Consider the following 21,413-nt stretch of genomic DNA (forward strand, 5'->3'; position numbering starts at 1 on the left):
CCTGGATCCTGTATTTTTAAAAGCTTTGCAGTGCTGGTAAATCAAATTGGACAAAAACATGAAAAAGCAGGCAGAGGTGTATAAACTCAATTGTCAAGCACAATTGGGGCTCTTTAAATAGTGCTGCTCCCTTCATCTTGTCAACTCACTTTTGCAGCCCATCTGCACAATCTGTTATTACCATTAATGAAGATGGATGGGGTGAACTGTGTAAAAACCAGAGACAGACATACATGCAAAACATTTTGCAAGATGACACCAAAATTGGAGGTGTAGTGGACAGTGAAGAAGGTTACCTCCGATTACAACAGGATCTTGACAGATGGACCAATGGGCCGAGAAGTGGCAGATGGAGTTTAATTCAGATAAATGTGAGGTGCTGCATTTTGGGAAAGCAAATCTTAGTAGGACTTATACACTTAATGGTAAGGTGCTAGGAAGTGTTGCTGAACAAAGAGACCTTGGAGTGTAGGTTCATAGCTCCTTGAAAGTGGAGTCGCAGGTAGATAGGATAGTGAAGAAGGCGTTTAGTATGCGTTCTTGTATTGGTCAGAGTATTGAGTACAGGAGTTGGGATGTCATGTTGCGATTGTACAAGACATTGGTTAAGCCACTGTTGGAATATTGTGTGCAATTCTGGTCTCTTTCCTATCCGAAAGATGTTGTGAAACTTGAAAGGGTTCAGAAAAGATTTACAAGGATGTTGCCAGGGTTGAAGGATTTGAGCTATAGGGAAGAGGCTGAACAGGCTGGGGCTGTTTTCCCTGGATTGTCAGAGGCTGAGGGGTGACCTTATAGAGGTTTATAAAATTATGAGGGACATGGATAGGATAAATAGGCGAAGTCTTTTCCCTGGAGTTGGGGAGTCCAGAACTAGAGGGCATAGGTTTAGGGTGAGAGGGGAAAGATATAAAAGGGACCTAAGTGGCAACTTTTTCACGCAGAGGGTGGTACGTGTATGGAATGAGCTGCCAGAGGAAGTGGTGGAGGCTGGTACAATTGAAACATTAAAAGGCATTTGGATGGGGAGATGAATAGGAAGGGTTTGGAGAGACATGGGCTGGGTGCTGGCAGGTGGGACTAGATCGGGTTGGGATGTCTGATCAGCATGGACGGGTTGGACGAAAGGGTCTGTTTCCATGCTGTACATCTTAATGACTGTATCTCTTGAGGAATGCAGGTCAAACATTTTGCATTCCCGTGAAGCTGATTTTTGACGGTGGGCAGGTGGGGACTGCAATTAAGGAGATGTGTGGGAACAGGAGGCCTGGCTCCCTGACTTCTTCCCACCTCCAGGTGCTTTGCCCAGAAATGGAACTCTCCAGCAACATGAGCGAGACAATGTTAGGCAGATGGTTATGCCAGTAAATGAAGTATTGACTGGGTATGTGGTGAGCAGTCTGCAGTCTTGCTCGCATAGTGCACCTACTCTTTCCCATCCTCAGCTGTGTCCCAAACCTGCCAGTTAATGCAGATAGCTGCACAGTGGAGGTAGATTCTGTGTAACATAGAGATGAGGTTATGCTGGCAAAAAAAATGGCACCTCACAGCTTTGCCATTGAGTATGGAAATGATGGTGATGGGTGCTTCCTGTTGCTCATGGTGTCCCGAGTGCTTCCCTCCCATTTCTGCTGCTTGGGCCTATTAGGCCAGTCAGCAGGAACTGCACTGCCCTCAGCTCCCAACTAAGAACATACCCCCACACCAAAACCTAAATGAGGTCACCAATGAGCTAAAAGGAAATGTCGGGCAACAGGAGCCAGTGCTAAAATTAAGTTCCAGACTCCCTGGGGAAAATTCACTCACTAATGTCAAGTGTATTGATGCTGTGGCAAAGAAAGGTCAAGCGATCTGGAGGACAGCAACAAGGAATTGTTTCCAATGCGGGACATGTCCAAGGCTCAGGAGATGTTGATAACAAGATTTGGTGGTGAAGCAGGCAGGATTAACAGACGTTTGAATCATGCATAAAACAACGAGATTCAGTTTGGGTTTCTCAAGTTTGGGGCTAGGCCTTTTCTGAGCGGGTGAATTCGGCAGGTTACACATCGAGCTGGCAGTGAGCTGAACTGACGTAAACTGATGTACAGATAAAGCAGGTGTTAAAAATCAACCACGAGTTAGTAACGGATGAAAGAATACGTGGGCAGGTTGTGAAAGCCAACAGAGCTGCCTCCACTTGTTCTTTTTGTGAGACCTGTCATCTAGTCTCCAAGTGGAAAGCCAACATCCTTTCTGGGTTGTAACAGTTTCGAAAAAACAGATACAGAATTTTCTGTTTGCTTATGGCACTTTTGTTCTATAGTTATATAGCATTTCAGAAGTAAGAGTGCATTCCAAATGTGGTTTTCTTAAAGTGTCCCACCTTCACCCACAACTATTTTTGGACATTGTAAACAATGTCAACAGCCCCTTCGGTCTCCAAGCCAACAATCATGCATTGCTTTGGTCTGTCATATGTTCCTTGAAGAGCTGAACTAGGCATACATCTTAGCACCTACTTCATGAAGTAGCAAGCTCCATCTCATCAGCTGGCCCATACATTATTTGCTCACAGACTCCACTTTGTGCATCAGAATGGACCTATCTCACTTCATATTTTTATCCTGTTTCTTTACATGGGGTGGATGTACAAGCCTCAGGTTGACTTCACCCACTTAGCACAGCAGAGCTTGAATGAACTGCAGCTCATTGGAGTAAGCAAAATCATCATACCATGGCTTAGTTCACCACAACACCCAACTCCATTTTAAATGAAGATCTTGAATTCTACTAACAGTTTACTTGTCCAATGCAATATACATGTATTTCAGTGAAAACAGTCTAATCAATCAATTTCTCTTTTAATTGCAGTTATAAATGCAGGTCTACGCCGCTACTTTTTACAAGCCAATGATAAAAATGATTTACTCGACTGGGTTGATGCCTTAAACAAGTCGTGCAAAATTACAGTAAGTTTTCTCTCACTCCACATAATGACCAGAGTTGTAAAGTGGGTGTGCAGTTTGCTCACACACTTTGGGTGATGCCACTTTGCTTCAGCCCATGCTACTTTTGGCCAAACTCAAACACAGCAGTCAGCTTGCCTTCTAAAGGTTATTGAGTAGGCTATACAACCTCATTAACTGGCTCCAACGTTCGGTGACCACATCGCTGATCTGTTCCTGAACAGCAATGATCTTCCTTAGTTCTATGTCCTTTCACACCATGACCCAATAGAGAAAAGAAAATCTATATGTCTCAGTTTTGAAAGCTCCAATTATCCAAGCATTAGCAGTCAGGATGAACGATGCAAGTTCCTTCAAAGAAGCGAACCACCAGACTAAAAATGTATTCAGTGCAGGTGAAGAAAACAGACAATCACATTTTGTGGAGAGGCTGTTCTCCACAAGAGGCTATAGGACATGTGAATACAATCAGAAACAAGTGGGAGGGAAAAGAACACATTGCCATGATAAACAAACATAGGCAACCCAGAGAGGTTTGAGTGGGATGATATGAGTCATTATCTCAGTTAGTTAACAAAATACAGTAAAGAGTTCAATAAACTATAGTGTGTTAATTTCAACGAGGTAAAAACAATGACTGCAGATGCTGGGAACCAGAATCTGGATTAGTGGTGCTGGAAGAGCACAGCAGTTCAGGCAGCATCCAAGTAGCTTCAAAATAGCTTTTGCCCGAAACGTCGATTTCGAAGCTACTTGGATGCTGCCTGAACTGCTGTGCTCTTCCAGCACCACTAATCCAGATTGTGTTAATTTCAGCCAGAGGTGCTCAGGTTAGAGGAGCTGCACACGGCATGTGCCATATGGAGAATAAAACAGAGCCCTTCCTGAAGAAGGGCTCATGCTCGAAACGTCGATTCTCCTGCTCCTTGGATGCTGCCTGACCTGCTGTGCTTTTCCAGCAACATATTTTCAGCTCTGATCTCCAGTATCTGCAGTCCTCACTTTCTCCTAATAAAACAGATATGCAAGGCTCTGAGAAACAATCATCTGAGTCTTGGCACATAGTGAATGATAGATGATGGACAATAATAAAATTTATATAATAAGTCTTTTATAAAATTAATACAATGAGCACAGAACTCTAACACTACAGCAGGATCCAGCAAGGTATGGATAGTTTCATACTGGGTTCACGCTGGTTGAGGTAGAGTGTGGTCTTCAATCCTACTTTCAATGATGAGCCTACTGATTTGTCTCATTATCAGTCATAGAGGATAGATTAAAGAAGAAGACACAGTTGTCTTATCTAACGTAAGGGAGCTTTTTGTCGAATAGCAATGGTTACAAGTTACATTGATAGTCTGACATCATTATGCCTTAACTGCCAGGAATTAGAGATAACACATCTGTCTCCATTAGGATCATTTGCTCAACTGCCTGATTTTTTTTTATCCAAAGACCATGTGACAGAATCAAATCGGATGGATCAGGTAGAATTAAGTTTTTCATGGACCCATTATCTTAAAAGCCCACCACCAAAAGTCTCTTTGGGAAGGAAATCTGCAATTCTATTTTGCTCCAGATTCACAGCAATGTGGCTCTTAACTGCTCTCTGAAAGTGCCCAGAGAGTCAGTCAGTTCAACACCAATGAGGAATGGGCAACACATATAGAAACACCACATCAGATACAAGAATGACAAAGAAAAAAAATGTTTTTTCTTGAGTCAAAGTACTTTTTAACTTGGGTTTTGTACAGAACTTAATTCTGAGTGGTCTTGATTTGAGAACAACTGAGCAGAATGTTAATGGACAAATGCTGGTCATGAAGTGACACTTTTGTCTTTTGATGTTTATTTCAGCTGCCTTCCTTCACCAATGGCTTTTAGTTTGAATTGTGCTTAGTTTGTGTTCAAAAGTTTATTTAGTATTTCATGTGTCAAAATGTTCATTTTATAACCCTCTTCCCATAAAGCCCATCACTATATTGTTCTTTTGAAAATTATATGAGTGCATAAATGTGATGAAATTTCAGAATATGTTTCCAAAAGACATTTCGAGAGTTTTATGCACTGTAATGTCCCTTCCAAAGAGCCAAGAGGTTGCTCCACAGGTTTGTCATAACATCTCTGAACTAGTTGATCAGAAAATATCTCCAGTAGGCAATTCAGAATCAAGTACCACACAAGTAAGGAACTCTTCCGACTCTGATCTCCAGCATCTGCAGTACTCACTTTCTCCAAGTAAGGAACTCTTGCCTCACCATTACAGGGAAGCACAAAATACTGTGTAAAACAAGACTCTTCTTCTAAGTGAAAGAAAACTGGTTAAGTATCACACGATTGGAGTGTTCTGTTCTATATCCCTTGCCATTATTTACTAACTGACAAGTATACACTACAAATAAAAACATAAGGTGCTTGAGAAACTCACCAGGTTTGGCAATATCTGTTACTTAGAGAAACAGAGTTAACGTTTCAAGTCCATATTACTCATCTTCAGAGAGCAAATAAACTCGTTTTTCCACAGATGTTGTTAGACATGCTGATTTTCTCCAGTAATTTGTTTTATTTAAGATTTCTAGTATGCACACTATTTTGTTTTTATTTGAATACACCACTATTGGAGAAGCTTCAAATATATCCAGTTCATAAATTTATGGAGGATCTGTTTCTCTAATCATGCCCTACCCTATCTGGCAGATAAGGACTAATGGAGATAGTTACTCTTTGCTGAGTGTTATCTTGAATTTGTGAGATGTTAGTAGGGGTTCTGAAGCCTCACAAAGTTCTGACATTTTATGGAGATGACAGTACAGTATTTAGTTTTCTGTAAAAGCTGAGTTGAACATTTTTCCAAAGTTGACCACATTTCAGGATGTCCTTCATGTGGGCAAGATTCCATGTAAATTTTGTGGAAATTAAACAAAAGAATAATTGGTTTGAGCAACAACAGTGGTTTTGCATGCGACCCCTATGGGTGAAGGACACTTACTTGCTTCAGAATTGAAATGTACAGTGGCACTGTGAAGAGGTTTTAGGGACCACCTGAGACCATAAAGTTCTGAAACAACGTGAGTGAACAGTGATGTCACTTTCATCACTAACTAACTGAGCCTTTTGAGATGTTAGTATTGTTTTATTTATTTTTATTTGATCTGTTTAACATTGACAGGTACCAAAGGGTAATGCAAATGACCCACAACCCAGTGCTGAGCCAAAAAGACCTATAACCGAAGCCCAGAAGCAGCAGATTCCATACAAAACTGAAATCATTGGAGGGGTTGTAGTGCAGACACCTATCAGTCAGGTGAGAGCTATATTTACAGTCAGTACTTTCCTTCCTCTTTGAAATGTTGGAACCACTTTTTGAAACGTATTCCAGCTGAGATCCAAGTCTTTTTAGCATGGAATTCATAGCCTGTAATATAGATAAAATAGTGCCGAGGCTTGCCTCAGTGTGAGACCAAGGAGGAGAGATTAGAACTGGCTTTGAAATGGTATGTCAAAGAGATGGATTTCAATGAGGGAATCTAAGAAGGAGGAAGGGATGAAGAGTTTAAGGAGGCTATTTCACAAAATGGTGTATAGGGCAGCTATCCGAATTGGGCCACAGAGAAGGGAGAGGCCATTTGATGAAAGGGAATGTTTTCTGACTCGGATGTAAAGACCATGGAGATAGCTAAGTCATGATGGGATTTAAATTTTCAAAAGGGAAGTGCAGCCTGGCCAAATGTAGTGCTCTTTCTACTTTGTCCCCAAGCTATTTCTTAATATCTGCCTAATAAGACAATAAGCCCCATTGTACTTGAGTGTATTTTTCCCATTTCCCACATCATCTCTGAGCTCACGGTGAACTGACAGTGTAAGTTTACTACTTTTCCCCCTGTGGATGAAAATATGTTTTTGGTGCAAGTGTTCTTTGACTATCTTGTGCAGTTTCACTTGCGCAAGAAAAAAAGAAATTGCTGGGTAAGATGGACCGGGGCACTCCATATTTTGAAATACTTACACTAAGTACCATTTTCCCATTACTGTCTACTTGATGATCTGTATTGGCTCCTATTGAAACAATGTCTTGATTTGAAATCTTTCCATTGCCTCATCCAGTTTCTATCTCTGTAATGTTTGTTCATCCTAAAATCCTCAGAGATCTTGGTGTTCTTCATATGTTGGCATCTTAAGCACCCCTAATTTAAACTGTGCCACCATTTATGGCCATCCAGTTAGCTGCCCTAAGTGGGTGGAATACTCTTTAAACACCTGTCATTCTCGCTCCCTCTCTTCCCTCCTTCACAGTGATCCTGAAAACCTATCTCTTTTACCAAGCTTTTGTTTATTACCCGAATCTCTCTCTCAGTGGTTCAGCAGCTACTTTTGCTGTGTGATGCCCCTGTGATGTGCTTTGGGATATTTTCATAGAATCCCTACAGTATAGAAACAGGCCATTTGGCCCAACAAGTCCGCATCGACCCTCCAAAGAGTAATCCATCCAGACCCATTATCCAACCCTGTTACTCTACATTTACCCCTGACTAATGCGCTTAATCCACACATGCCTGAACACTATGGGCAATTTAGCATTGGTGAAAGTGAGTACTGCAGATGCTGGAGATTAGATTCAAGAGTGTGGTGCTGGAAAAGCCCAGCAGGTCAGGCAGCATCAGAGGAGCAGGAAAATTGACATTTCGGGCAAAAGCCCTTCATCAACATTGCCAATTCCCCTAACCTGCAAGCTTTAGATTGTGGACGGAAACCGGAGCAGCTGGAGGAAACCCACGCAGTCACAGGGAGAATGTGCAAACTCCACACAAACAGTCGCCCAAGGCTGAAATCGAACCCAGGTCCCTGGCACCATGAGGCAGCAGTGCTAACCACTAAGCTACTGTGCTGCCGTTTATTGCATTAACAGTCCCATATAAATCAAAGTTGCTGTTACTGAAATGCAGTAACTTCTGGCTTGCATTGTGTGAGATCTCAAAAGATCAACAGAGAAAGAGCTGTAACTTGGCTTTTAACAGTTTCAGACTTCAGTTTATCATCCTGCCGTATCAGGTGACAGGAAGACACACTGGGGATTCTAATATTTGACACTGAGTGTGCAGAACACGACAACAAGAAAACTGTCATTGAGAGTGTTTTTATACAGTGCTCGGCTTATTTACGATGAATTGAGAAAGCCATGGTGTGAAAACTTTGAACTGCAGTGTACTGTATATTGAATGAGACTAGCCAACGTTTAGATGGCAGTTCTTTGTTAATGCATCTTATGAAATAGGACAAAATGAGGCAATTTTATTGTTCATGTTTTTACATTATTTGATGAGTTCGTGGAGCAACTGCAACAAGAAGCTGTTTTGTGGATAAACTTGAACTTTGTGTTTCTCCTCAAAGCCCCTCAGTGTGAAGGATGGTCATATAATTCAAAACTGTGATTGACATGAGGATTACAGAACCAAGGTGACTGAGTTGAGTTAAGATGTCAATCAATCATGGTTGAATTGAATGGCAGAAAAGGGCAAGAATGGCCTAATCCTGTTGCTGTTGTTGTAATGAAATTAAGAATTTCATGATGACCATGAATTCATTCTTGATTGTCAGAAAAACCCATCTGGCTCACTAATGTCCTTTAGAGAAGGAAGCTACCATCCTTACCTAGTCTGGCCTCCATGTGACTCCAGACCCACAGCAATGTGATTGACTTCGAACTGCCATCTGGGCAATTTGGGATAAGCAATAAATGCTGGTCTAATCAATGATAGTCTTGTCCCATAAATTAACAAAGAAAACCTCTTCTTGCCAAGCAAAGCCAAACTGACTCGTTGACTAGTGCTTCTTTCTCAAGTAAAAAGAGTGCTAACCTTTAACATTTGGAAATGTTGCAGTCGGATAGGCATTAAAATGTAAAAAAATAGGTAAAATCCTTGTTCTGTACCTTTCTATCACTGTACAGAAAAGAAGTTTTCTTTTTTGTAAGTGAAGGTTTCTTATTGTTGTGGTCTGTGCAGTCAGTGCCAAATATTAGAATCCCAGTGTCTTTTTTGTATTTTATTATGGAACATAGTCTGGGGCCAAAACTAGGGTCCCTAAAAATAATATTGTCACCAAGAAATCCAGTACAGTTTCAGAATAAATTTCTTTAGCTGGTGAGTGGTAAGAATGTGGAACTTGCTACGATTAAGATGAATTGAGGTGAAGAGCACAGATGCATTTGAAGGGGAAGGTGGATAAGTACATCAGGGAGAAACGAATAGAAAGTTGTGGCAACAGCACTCAATGAAGGAGGGTAAGAGGAATGAGTGTAGACATCAGAGTCCAGTGGGGCCATATGACCTGTTTGAATTGCTGTGGGCTTCCTGTAATCCATTGTTCCAGTAAGCTGTAGAAAATTATTCATGCGTGAGATGCTGGGACACTAGATCTTTTCATCAGTCTAAATTCAGTGATGTAGATTGTCAGATTATTTGAGCATCATGGAAACTTTCACTTGAACTTGGGCCCATAACTCTTCAGCCTTTAACCTGCCCTGATGGCAGCTAACCAGATGGAAATCAATACAGTTGAGCTGCTTTAGATTGGCTGGCCAGGGATTTGGGGACTGGGGAGCTGCCCATGAGGGAGAGGAGAGGTAGGGGAGCTGCTGCAGGTGAATGGATATGGGATTATTCAAATAGTCTGTAGTAACAACCTAATGCTTGTTTTGATTGTTGTTACTGAATTTCCATACCAAGACCCAGTTGTAGCTGTCTGCAATAAGAGGTGCATGTCACCTGCAGTTTTGGATCAGTGGGTAAGTTTGGCACCAAACCTTCCTCTTTGGCCAAGTCGTTCTCATTCTTCCCAATACATCCATTTTTGTCAGATTACACCCTATGTTATACTTTCTGTGAATATGTAAGGTTTTGGAGAAGATCTGGAGCTGACCAACGAGACAGGTAGCTCGCATGCTTCTGATCTGTAGACTCCAGGTTTCAGGAACAACTATTGATACTGCTGAGTGATGAAAAAAAAGAGGCCTCCTCAAGATTTTCTAGGAGCATTGTCATTGAAGATGGAGGTGTGAGGCAGAGAGGCAAACAAGATCAGAATATCTGTAAAGATGAAGGACCTGAGCTGGGAAAGGCTGGCATGAACAGTCAATAGGCAACTCCCTCCCAAGACAACAAGCAAAAGCACGTTTTTTTAGGACTCCTGGAGGCCTGTATATGAGGAAGGAAACAGCATAGTGTGGTCATAGAGTGAACTCTGCCCTTGTGAGATCATAAAATTGAGGAACTAATCATGTGTATATTTGGGGGATCACTGTGAAAGGAGAAACACAGGATAGTCGAGTTTGAAATCCCCAATGATAAAGAGTTGCTCACAGGCCAGGCAGATCAGGGGCAGTTCTGGCAAGGCAGCAACATCAAGTTACTTAAATCACCATTATTTGTAGATGATTGGTAATCTCAGTCCCCTGAATCTGAAGGAGGAATTACCCAGAGGAACTGTCCAATGTTTTCATTGAACTTGACTCCATAGGGGTTTGATTCTTGCCCCTTTCTTCCTCTTTCTGAGCATGCCAGGAATATTAAGTTTGGCTGTGCATTGACAGGTCTGATAGTTTCTGCTCCCCTTCCTGGGCTGAGTGGTTATATGGGAGATTTGGAAACTTTATAATTTTGTACTTTTGACCATTCCTCAAGAATCCTGCTCCCTTTTGGGGAGGAGAGAACGGCCAGTCCAGTCCTAACCAGCCCTTGCCCCACCCCCTTCTTTTTCGATGCGTTATTCACACAAATTGAATAAATTGATGCCATCAGAAATTTCTCACAGGTACTAAAATAACTCCCAGTCAAACAAAAACTACAGCATAAATTTCACAAGTAACTTCCACACCAGAGAGACGTTGGGTGAGGAGCTGCAACCCTTTCATTTTGCTGCTCAGACTACTGATGTGGTTGAACTCAGATTGCCATCCTGTGACGTGGGTTAGTTGTGAAGGTGGTTGGCCGTTGCTGGTTAACTTCTGGTTCAGTTATCTCATCAGCCAAGTCAGTCACTTGTGGCCACCGCAGCACTGAAATTACTAATTTAGAAATTGCATTTGCATTAAACCTGACATCTGGGCCACTCTTCCTCATTTTTAGAAAAAAAACCTTTAACCGTTTGAGCACCAGAACACCTTCTACCGTTCTCAGAATGAAACACGTAAGGTTATTTGAACACAAGATGTCTGCAGGAATTGACTGAATGCCTTTTCTCCAGCAGCTCTCCATGCAACTAACACAATACTGAAAGTCCAGAATATTTCATAGCAGTTTAAAATTCCTGGAATACTTAATTTGGAGGTGCCAGTGATTGACCAGGGTGGACAAAGTTAAAAATCACACAACATCAGATTATCGGAGAAAGTGAAGACTGCAGATGCTGGAGATCAAAGCTGAAAAATGTGTTGCTGGAAAAGCGCAGCAGGTCAGGCAGCATCCAAGGAGCAGGAGAATCAACGTTTCAGGCATAACCTGAAGAAGGGCTTTTGCCCGAAACGTTGATTTTCCTGCTCCTTGGATGCTGCCTGACCTGCTGCGCTTTTCCAGCAACACATTTTTCAACACCAGATTATAGTCCAATAGGTTTATTTAGAAGCACTAGCTTTCGGAGCGCTGCTCCTTCATCAGGTGGTTGTGGAAGTCAAGACTATGCTCACAAAATTTATTGCCAAACGATTCCAGTGTCATGGAGATTTGATACAGTAAACAATCTCAGATTAAAATTTTCATGTTTTATAATAGGATATGCTGGTTTCTGTTCTTTGATATGTAAATCCCAGAATTTCTTTTAAATTATATTCTCAAGATAGCTCAGCTTTTTAAACAATAGCTGTAAGGTCTGTCGGTATCCCAATGCTATGTCAGTCTGACAAACCCTCTATATAATTTTACAGAGTTTTACATTGATTCATGCAGTTTTTGAGCAAAACAAAAAGTGATTCTGCAGAAACAAAATTCACCCCATGTGTGCACATGTCAGAGCAATAGATAGGGTGTGCCTATGTGTCTGTGTGCATGTGGATGTGAGTGAGTGTGTGTGTAAACTTGGTTAAGAGTTAAACATCACACAACACCAGGTTATAGTCCAACAGGTTTAATTGGAAGCACACTAGTTTTCGGAGCGACGCTCCTTCATCAGGTGATTGACAATCACCTGATGAAGGAGCATCGCTCCGAAAGCTAGTGTGCTTCCAATTAAACCTGTTGGACTATAACCTGGTGTTGTGTGATTTTTAACTTTGTACACCCCAGTCCAACACCGGCATCTCCAAATCTTGGTTAAGAGTGTGTGTGTGTGTCTGTCGGTCGGTCAGTCGTGCAGTGGGGTTATCGGTAGTGTATGAAATAGATCACGTTGGTCAAGTCACATGAGTACTAACTGCATACATGGTATGTGTACATGACACTGGACTCTTTTGGCTATAAATTCTGTGAGCATGATCTTAAGCTCCACACCAATCCGATGGAGCAGCAGCAGTCCGAAAGCTAGTGCTTCCAAATACACCTGTTGGACTATAAGCTGTGTGATTTTTAACTTAAGTATGATGCACAGGCTGATTGTATAGACTGTTAGAGGTTAGTGCCCCTTTCACTGTCCAAAGGTCTGAGGTTGTGGAAGACGACTTTTTGTATGTTTTCAATTCACCCACAGACTATGAGTGCAATATTAAAACTCCCCAAATGCTACGAGCAGCTTAATTAATACAACAGTAAATCTGAGCTGCAGAAATAAACAACTACATTTTAAATTCTGGATTTAAATTACAATTCAGTAGTTTCTACCTGCTTTGCCTCCTCAGCCCTGTCTTGCCTGTTTTTGTACTTGTCTTTCCTGCTTTCATAGAATTGTACAGCACAGAGGAGCCATTTGGCCCATCAGGCCTCTGCTAGCTCCTGGAATAACGTGTCTGATTATTCTTAGTTTTCAGCCATTTCTCCACAGGCCGAACATTTGTTTTTCCCTTTTGAGTATTTATCTAATTCTATTATTTAAATGACAATTGAAGTTTCTTCCTTTTGTAACAAGTGATGGGAGTAAGCAAAAATTATAACCTTCCCTTTTTCTGTCCAGAATAGCTTTCAAGCTCCATTTCCTAGCCCCTTGGAACATTTGAAAAATTTTATAAAGTGTTTTCGTTTTACTGTTTTTCATTTTGTAAATAGTACAATTCCCAAAAGAAATAGCTATCATTTTGAAAACAATCCTAGTGTTTGCTTTTTCAATTATTCAGAACTTGGTAGCACAGAGACTTGCAAACAAAAAAAATATTCATTTGTAGGTCATGGTTAATTGTTTGACTAATGCATTTAATACAATAGTACCCTTTGCCCTCTGGAATTAATGATACATTCCAAGAGCACACATTATGAAATTGTCAACTCCGTTTTATGGAACGGAATAATTAGATACCTTGCTGCAAAAGCCTGACATGACAAAGGGAGAGTGAAACATCTGTCCTGCTGTTCCGTAAGTGAGACATTGAGAAGAATGTGCATTCATGTTGCAAATATCTGAACATTCCCGAAGCACTTTCCAGTCATTGAATTCCTTCTGAACAGGAGTTGGTTGATCAATAAATGCTGGGCAAGTGGAAAGGAGAAGTGATGGGGGAAAAATAAATGCTGGGGTGTGATGGTGGGCAGGGTTTTCACTGGCCCTTTCTGAGACCCAGGATTTGCACTGGCTTTTGGCCACCTCTCTGTTGCTGCACAAAATATTTTGTATTCATCTGACAGGTGGATCCACAGTTTAGTGTCTCATCCAAAGGATGGCACCTTTGATAGACAGAGCAACACTCCTACTTGGAATGTCAGTCTGGATATCATGTTTAAGACTCTGGAGTGGGCCTGACCCCATGAAATAACTGCACAGAGGCTGATACCCCTGCACCAAATAAGCCCTTATTTATTTGTGCACAGTACACTGGCTCCCAATATCAAGGGTCCCCAGTACAATATGAAACAGTTTCTGAGTTCCTCAGCTAATTGAACACCAGCAGTAGTCTCTATTAGCAAGATCAAACCAAGAAAGTTCTCTCACTCTACGCACCACAGAGACACTTGCACAAAGACTGAGTTATGTGAATAAATTTTAAAATTAAAAGCTAATTTCTTTACCATCATTGAACAAATGGGAACTTCTTAAAGCTAAACTCAGATCAAAATAATTAATCATTTCAACCAAGAGTACAGAATAGAATGAAGTGGAAATTTTCTAGTTTTCTTTCAATCACAACCTCACCAATGGTGAGAATTATCTTTGCCTTATTTGGCCAGTCACATAGTTCAGTTGCTTAACTCAATTCTGATCTAAACATAACAGAAACCACATCAGTTTTCAAACAATGGGAACTGTGCTGAAAGGTACAAAAGTGTTGCATCAGGTTTTTCTTTCTCTCTTCATTTTGTTCTAGGACACTCTTTCATACCAACACCTGCTCCACAGCATTTAAAACCCAGCAGGAAACCATGTTCAGTGAGAGCACAGGCCAGAAAATCAGCACTGCACATTTTTAGCCAGATCACCGGCTAGTTCTTCAAATTTGGTTTGCCTGTCAGGAGCATGTGATGTAAATTTATCCCCTTGAGAACTGAGGCATGGATCTGATTCTGGCTCCCAAGACCATGGCTTGAATACAATGGCCCCTACTGTCAATGGAGAGGCTTTTGATGTTATTTTTGCCGAAGTTCAGTTCATGGTATGGGCTATTTGTCTATCATGTCTATATATAATATATATAATATATATTTTGTACTGTCCATATCCTAAACTGAACTTTTGCACAAATAACACCAAAACCTCCTCAGTTATTTTGACGGTATACATATATATCGACATAGATATACATACATATATGAGTGAAGATACACATTGATGCAGATACCTAGAAATACTGTCCAATGCTCTGTTTAAGCTTCTTAAACAGAATCTGCTGGTCAGACTCACTTGGGAAATGTTTTTAGTGTTGTGAAGTCCATGTTCTTGCTGAGGAGAAATGGAAGGAACTTGCCAAAAATGCTAGTTCTTGTCCATTTCGGTCCAAATACCTATTTAATTACGTGATCAATGCTCATAATTTTCAGCCAATCTCTCTAGCATTGAAAATAATTTATTGTCTATATAGTGTCTCATTCCTTCATATTTTAATCATTGGTGGTTATTTTGAAAATGCTCATGTTTAAAACGTTTTTAGGTAAATCACCTTTCATCTCTGGCTCTTCCTCTATCTTCATCCAAACTTTCTCTCCCCAGCTTTACTTCACTTTTGCCTTGGATTTGACATTAAATTTATGCAGTCACATTTATGTTTTTCTCAGCCTAAGAATATAATGATCCTGCAATCCAAATCTGAGATACATCATTGTGAGCTGTCTTTGCTCAGGTCTCAGATGCTCATTTCCATGCACAGTAAGATTATCAGCTTTCACTTTCAGCAGTGTGCTGCATTCAGATACTGAATAGCTGAACCTGCCAGAGCAGATATATTAGATTTATCGCCATTGGACTCTTCCTATGATCAGACAAACGCCAATGAGAAGTGATATTGTAGAGATTGAACTGTGGAAAGTTTCGGGTGCAGCTGGTCTTGTACTTTGCCTCTGTAAGGTCCATTTCCGGTAAGAGGAGTTCCTTTGGGTGAGCTGGATTCAGAATCACACCTTCCAACTTTTAGAAGAAATGAAAATAGAATGCAGGAAGAGGTTTTTCTCACACACTGCAACTTGCTGATCCCCTAACCTTGCCAGCCCCTTACAACCTCCACCAACGCAGCATATATGCACGTACGCTAATGATAGTAGACAGGATAGCATCACCAAATGAGACTCATCCTGCTATCAAGATCTAAACACCTGTTGGAATCATGAGATACTGATCAGAGATGGGAGCGTCCAGTACGCACCACCTAGTCCTGCAGACCACGGCTGCTGAAGCTAGATGGAGCAACTGGGTTATTGCCCACTCTGGGTTCAACACAGGTTCTTTCCAGGCCAAAGCAACCCATTTAATCAACTCCATGTCTGCTTAGTCCCTACATGATTGACGTAGCTTAGCTGCAGCTTATATAATCTCGAAGATGCATTGCAGGAACTATTAAAGGCTGCTTTGGCAGCATTTTTCCAAACCTGTGACCTCTACTACCTCGAGGGACAAGAATAGCAGATACATGGGAACACTACCCCCTGAAAGTTCCTGTCCAAGCAGCTCAGAATCCTGACTTGGAAATATAATCCTGCTATTTCACTGTCACTGGATCAGAATATGACAGTATGCTATTAAGTCAGACCCTGGCGACATGTAGTACAATAGTTCAAGAGGGCAATTCACCACTACTTGCCCCCAGGCAACTTAGGGTGGGCCTTGCCATTGATGTCCAAGTGAATAAATAAAATGAACGAAGCATTAGAAAGTCAAACCTGGGATCTTTCAGCTGCTGTAGCTTACTAACAAAACACAGCTGTGCATTTGTGAATAAGAGAAGCAGAGTGGAGCAGAGGCCAGATGTCAGGAGCGTCTAATGGTGTATTCCATGTGCATTTGTGCTTTGCAGTGATCCTTATGGTGCTCTGACTTCATGCTGTTTCTACTTTGGCATTTGATTGAGAGAGTTAATGCCACCACCAAAACAACTGTTGGCTTCAGCGGGGAAGCACAGCTTTATGGGCCAGCAATATAAAAACCACAATGCCTTCCTGGACAGGTGGAATGAGAAACAATACATCATTTGCTTAGTTGGAGGTTGTACTGTACTAGAGAGTACCACTTGAGACTCCCGAGAAAGATTTGTCTTTCTATCTCTCTTTTGTGACCTTCACATGTCCTTAAAGCACAGCCACATTCATAACACGGCAGCAAACTTGTAAACTTTCACAAAGAGACATTGTATTTTAATGATGTTGAAATATTGACCAGGACATGAAGAATAGGTTCCTTGGTCTTCTTTGAAACCTTATGGGATCTTTTACATTCACCTGATAGGGCTTGGCAGGCTTGGTCAAACCTTTGAATTGCAAGACTGAAGTCCTCCCTCAGTTCCACACTCAAATTGGTTTTCATGCTTAAGTCCTGAATTGTGACCCTGAACATAACCTTCTAACTCAGGGTCATCAAGCTGCCTGAAGAGTGTGTCAGTGGCTGTGTTTCAGGCATCTGCTGGCACCACACTGATTTGGACCTACATATCTGGGGTGCTTCTGACATTTCCTGCTCTGTTGGTGTAGAAATGCAGTCACCCTCTGATGCTTCCTGCTGGTGATATCGCTGAAACCAGAAGCAATACTGTGGAGAGAACACAGCACATCGCAGGCTGTCACACCCAGAATGGTTTTTTTTTTAGTTTAATTGCAATACCACATATGGGGGTTACCACCTGCTATAGTAGTCCCAGTCTGAAAAACCAGTGGGATGTCTGGAAACTGTAGACAGTGAAAGTTTCACAAAGGTACAAATTAGCTCAGTTTATTTGAGACCAACTGATTATCAGTATGACATGGACAGATGCACAGGCAATTTTGAGTCATGCTGAAGAAATAATTTTTAAAATTCATTCACGAGATATGGGCATCACTGCCTGGACCCACATTTATTGCCCATCCCTTATTGCCCAGAGGACAGATAAGACTGTATATTGTTATGGGTCTGGAGTCATATGTAGACCAACCCAGGTAAATTCAGCAGATTTTCTTCCCTGAAGAACATTAGTGAACCAGATGGGGTTTTCCTGACATTTGGCAGTGGTTTCATGATCATCCTTAGACTGTTATTTCCAGTTATTATTGAATTCAAATTCCATTATCCGTCATGATAGGATTCAAACCCAGGTCCCCAGAATATTACCTGGGTGTCTGGATTGATAGTGTAGTGATAATACCATAAGGCCATTGTCTATGCTATTTTAGATTTAGAACTCAGATTGTGGACAGATCCAAAGACAATTGAGGGATTGGAGCAACAGAACATTGTAATGTAGAAGAGATGGATTCAGTTCTTTGTTAAATGCATTTAATACACTTTCCAAACTCTTAGAAAAACCTCAAATGGTATCCTAACACAATACCAACTGTTGGCAAGAAGGTTTAGGGGCCATGAGACTGTGAAGGGAAAGGAAACCAAATGGACATGACTAGGACAGAGCCAGCCTGCCGAGTTGGAGAGGCATGAGCGACTGATTCCTGGTGAACATCCTGTCATTACAGATGATTACCACTGTTGCATACCATTCTATCTGCAAGCATCATAGTATTTGGAAGGCAGTCTCACAGGCTTCAATGATCTTCGCTTGTTTTTTAGCAGATAATTTACCTTCTCAAGATGTTCTCCAGCTGAACCACACTCAAAGAAAACAGTTTCTCACCATAGCTCCAAGCCAGCTTTGCCAAGGTCTGCAAAAATGCTTGCAATGGCTTTGGTCATTGTGGCCAACCTGGCTGTTGGTCCTCCTGGCCTGCCCTCTCTCACGTACTGACTGCCATTGCTAATATGGAGTCCTGACTAAGTTGCTGGAAGAAGGCCCCCTCAATCATGGATGTATGGAAGAAAAGAACTTCTGTTCATATACTGTCTTTAACAGTTATAAATTGTCTGTGAAAGCTTCACAGACACTGAATTAATTTTTACAGTGTCATTACAGTGAGTAAATGGAGCAGACAATTTGCAAAGTACAAGGTTCCACAATTTGTGATTTGTGATTGATTAATATGTTTTGCTGGTGTTGGTGACAACATCCAAAGAACTCTGTACTCTTGTTCACATACTCCATCTCCACTAGGATGAACAGAATAAATCTTAACATGTTAGCAACACTCTACATGGGAAATAGGGGCAGGAGTAGATCATATGGTGAACTGATCCTGCTCTGCCATTCAATACCATGACAACTGATCTACTTTAATTGTCTGGATTTGTGTGACTCCAACAACACTAAAGAAACTTGACATCATTCAGGGCAAAGCATCATGCTTGATTAGTGACCCATTTGTCTCCATCAATATTCACTCCCTTCACAATGAACATTGAGTGGCAACAATATGTACCATCCACCAGATGTAGTGCAGTAACTCACTGAGGCTCCTTCACATCACTTTCCAAAGCTGTCATCTCTGAGAAGGAGAAGAGGAGCAAAAATATAGGAACATCACGAACTGCAAATTACTTCCAAGTCACTTACCATCCTGACTTCAAACTATATTGCTGTTCTGTCCTAGTTGCTGGTTCAAAATCCTGTAACTCGCATCCTGACCGCACTGTGAGTGTGTCTATATCATGTGAACTGTAGGAGTACAAGGGTGGCTCATCACCATCTTCTTCAGGGAAACTAGGTATAAGCAACAAATGTTGACCCAGTCAACAATGCCCACATGCTATGAAAAAAATTAGTCAATGAATGTTGCTTTCCTGCCCATTCTCCATATTTCTTGAATCCTTCAAAGACTAAAATTCTGTCTATCCAAGCCTTAAGTATATTCAATGATGCAGCATCCATTATCCTCTTGAGTTGAGAATCTCAAAGATTCACAGCCCTTTAATAAAGTAATTTCTCCTCATCTCAGTCCTACATGATAAGCCCTTCATCCTAAGACTCTGTCACTGTGTTTTAGATTGCCAGGCAAGTGGAAACAATCCCATAAAACCTATTTTCCAAAACCCTTTTGGAATTTTGTATGTTGTAATAAGGTTGCCTTTCATTTTTTTCAGTCTCTAGAGCATATCGACCTAGTTTATTTAATCTCTGTTTTTCGCTTCACAGTCAACTGAGAAACACAACTGAAAGGGTAATTCCTTTGTACTGCTTCTCACTTGTAATCCTGTGCCTCAACAACAAAATGAACTCTCCTTATTCAGGGAGATGTTGATGACAATTGAAGGGAGAGTATTGAGCTCAGCCTCTATCCCAGCCAACATTCAACCAAAACAATATGAATTTCTGTGACTATTGATGCATTCTGTGGGTAGTTTATGACAAGGAATTCACTGTCTTCTTTGTTTGGTCTAAAGGTGAATGGGGGCGAGAATCAAGAGGCTGCTGAATCGGCTACACATGGCGTCTTGAAACGTTCCTTAAGCCACATTCCAGTGTCTGGAAACAAGCAAACATTAGGACCTCAGGTTTTGAAGAGTGGGTTCTGTGTGAAACAGGGCATTGTGGTGAGTGCGGTCATCAGGGAAATTTTAACAGTTGTTTCTGAGGACGAGCTGCAACCTTAATATAACATGGACTCAAACTGGATTGCTGTCAGTTCACACTTTTGGCTGAGATTTGCCCAAATTTAAATAATTTGCCAAAGCATGCTTAAAGAGTCCCGGTGCTTTAAATGTTGGAATCTTGTATTATGGGGCCCGCTGGCATAAAATACCTGATGGGATATCCTAAAAGCAAAAGAAAAAACATACGATGTGGTGAGGGTTAGTGGGAAGCTACAGGATTTGGGAAGCTTTTAAATTCCTGTAGAGGACAAAAAATTAAAAGACAATGGGGGGATGAGGATAAATCATAAGGTAAGCTAGTTAGTATATAAAACGAGAATGCAAGATATATAAAAGATAAGAAAGAGGTAAGAGTGGACTTTGGACCACTGAAGGTAGTTATGGGAACAAAGACATTGTAGAGGAACTGAGTATGTACTTTGCATTAGTTTTCATGGTAGAAGACACAAGTAGCATACCAGAACTTCAAGAGAGTTTGGGGACAGAGGTACGCGTAATGGCCATTACTGAGGAGAAGATGCTGATGAAGCTGAAAGGTCTGAAGGTGGACAAATCACTTGGACTGGAAGGACTATACCCCAAACTCCAAAAGGAGATAGCTGAGGAGATTATAGAGGCATTGGTGGTGATCTTTGAGGAATCACTGGATTCAGGGAGGATCTCAGAGGACTGGAAAATGTATAATATAACACCCCTTTTTAAGAAGGGAGGGAGGGAGGCAGAAGACTGGGAATAATAGGCTGTTTATCCTGACCTCAATTGTTGGTAAGATTTGAGAGTCCATTATTAAAGATGAGATTACAAGTTTAGGGTTGAGCCAGCACAGCTTCATTAAGGAGATGCCATGCCTGACATGTCTGTTAGAATTCTTTGAGGAGATAACAAACAAGTTAGAAAAAGGAGAGCCAATTATCATTATCTGTTGGGATTCCCAAAAGGCCTTTGACCAAGTGCTGCACAAAAGGCTGCTGAATTTGATAGGAGCCCATGGTGTTAAGGATAAGATACAAGCATGGATAGAGAATTGGCTGACTGGCAGAAGACAGAGAGTGGGGAGAAAGGGGTCTTTTTCAGGATGGCAGCAAGTGACGAATGGAGTTCCGTTGGGGCCAGTATTGGCACCACAACTATTCACGTCATACATTAACAATCTGGATGAAGAAACTAAGGCCATTGTAGCTAGGTTTGCAGATGACACAAAGATAGGTGGTGGGGGGGGGGGGGGGGGGGGGGGAG

The 21,413-nt window shown here is 41.3% G+C and overlaps 1 protein-coding gene across 1 annotated transcript in view; it reads left to right on the forward strand.

The window, feature by feature from the left end:
• The window catches only part of LOC140459707 (pleckstrin homology domain-containing family A member 2-like), a 115,918-nt gene that overhangs the window by 64,691 nt on the left and 29,814 nt on the right, over positions 1 to 21,413 (forward strand). Inside the window, exons 5-7 of the mRNA XM_072554142.1 lie at positions 2,854 to 2,951; positions 6,121 to 6,255; positions 19,968 to 20,117. Of these exons, the coding sequence (XP_072410243.1) occupies positions 2,854 to 2,951; positions 6,121 to 6,255; positions 19,968 to 20,117 (383 nt within the window). The remainder of the gene's footprint in view (positions 1 to 2,853; positions 2,952 to 6,120; positions 6,256 to 19,967; positions 20,118 to 21,413) is intronic.

Source organism: Chiloscyllium punctatum, chromosome 35 (genome assembly GCF_047496795.1).
Source record: "Chiloscyllium punctatum isolate Juve2018m chromosome 35, sChiPun1.3, whole genome shotgun sequence".
NCBI lineage: Eukaryota > Metazoa > Chordata > Chondrichthyes > Orectolobiformes > Hemiscylliidae > Chiloscyllium > Chiloscyllium punctatum.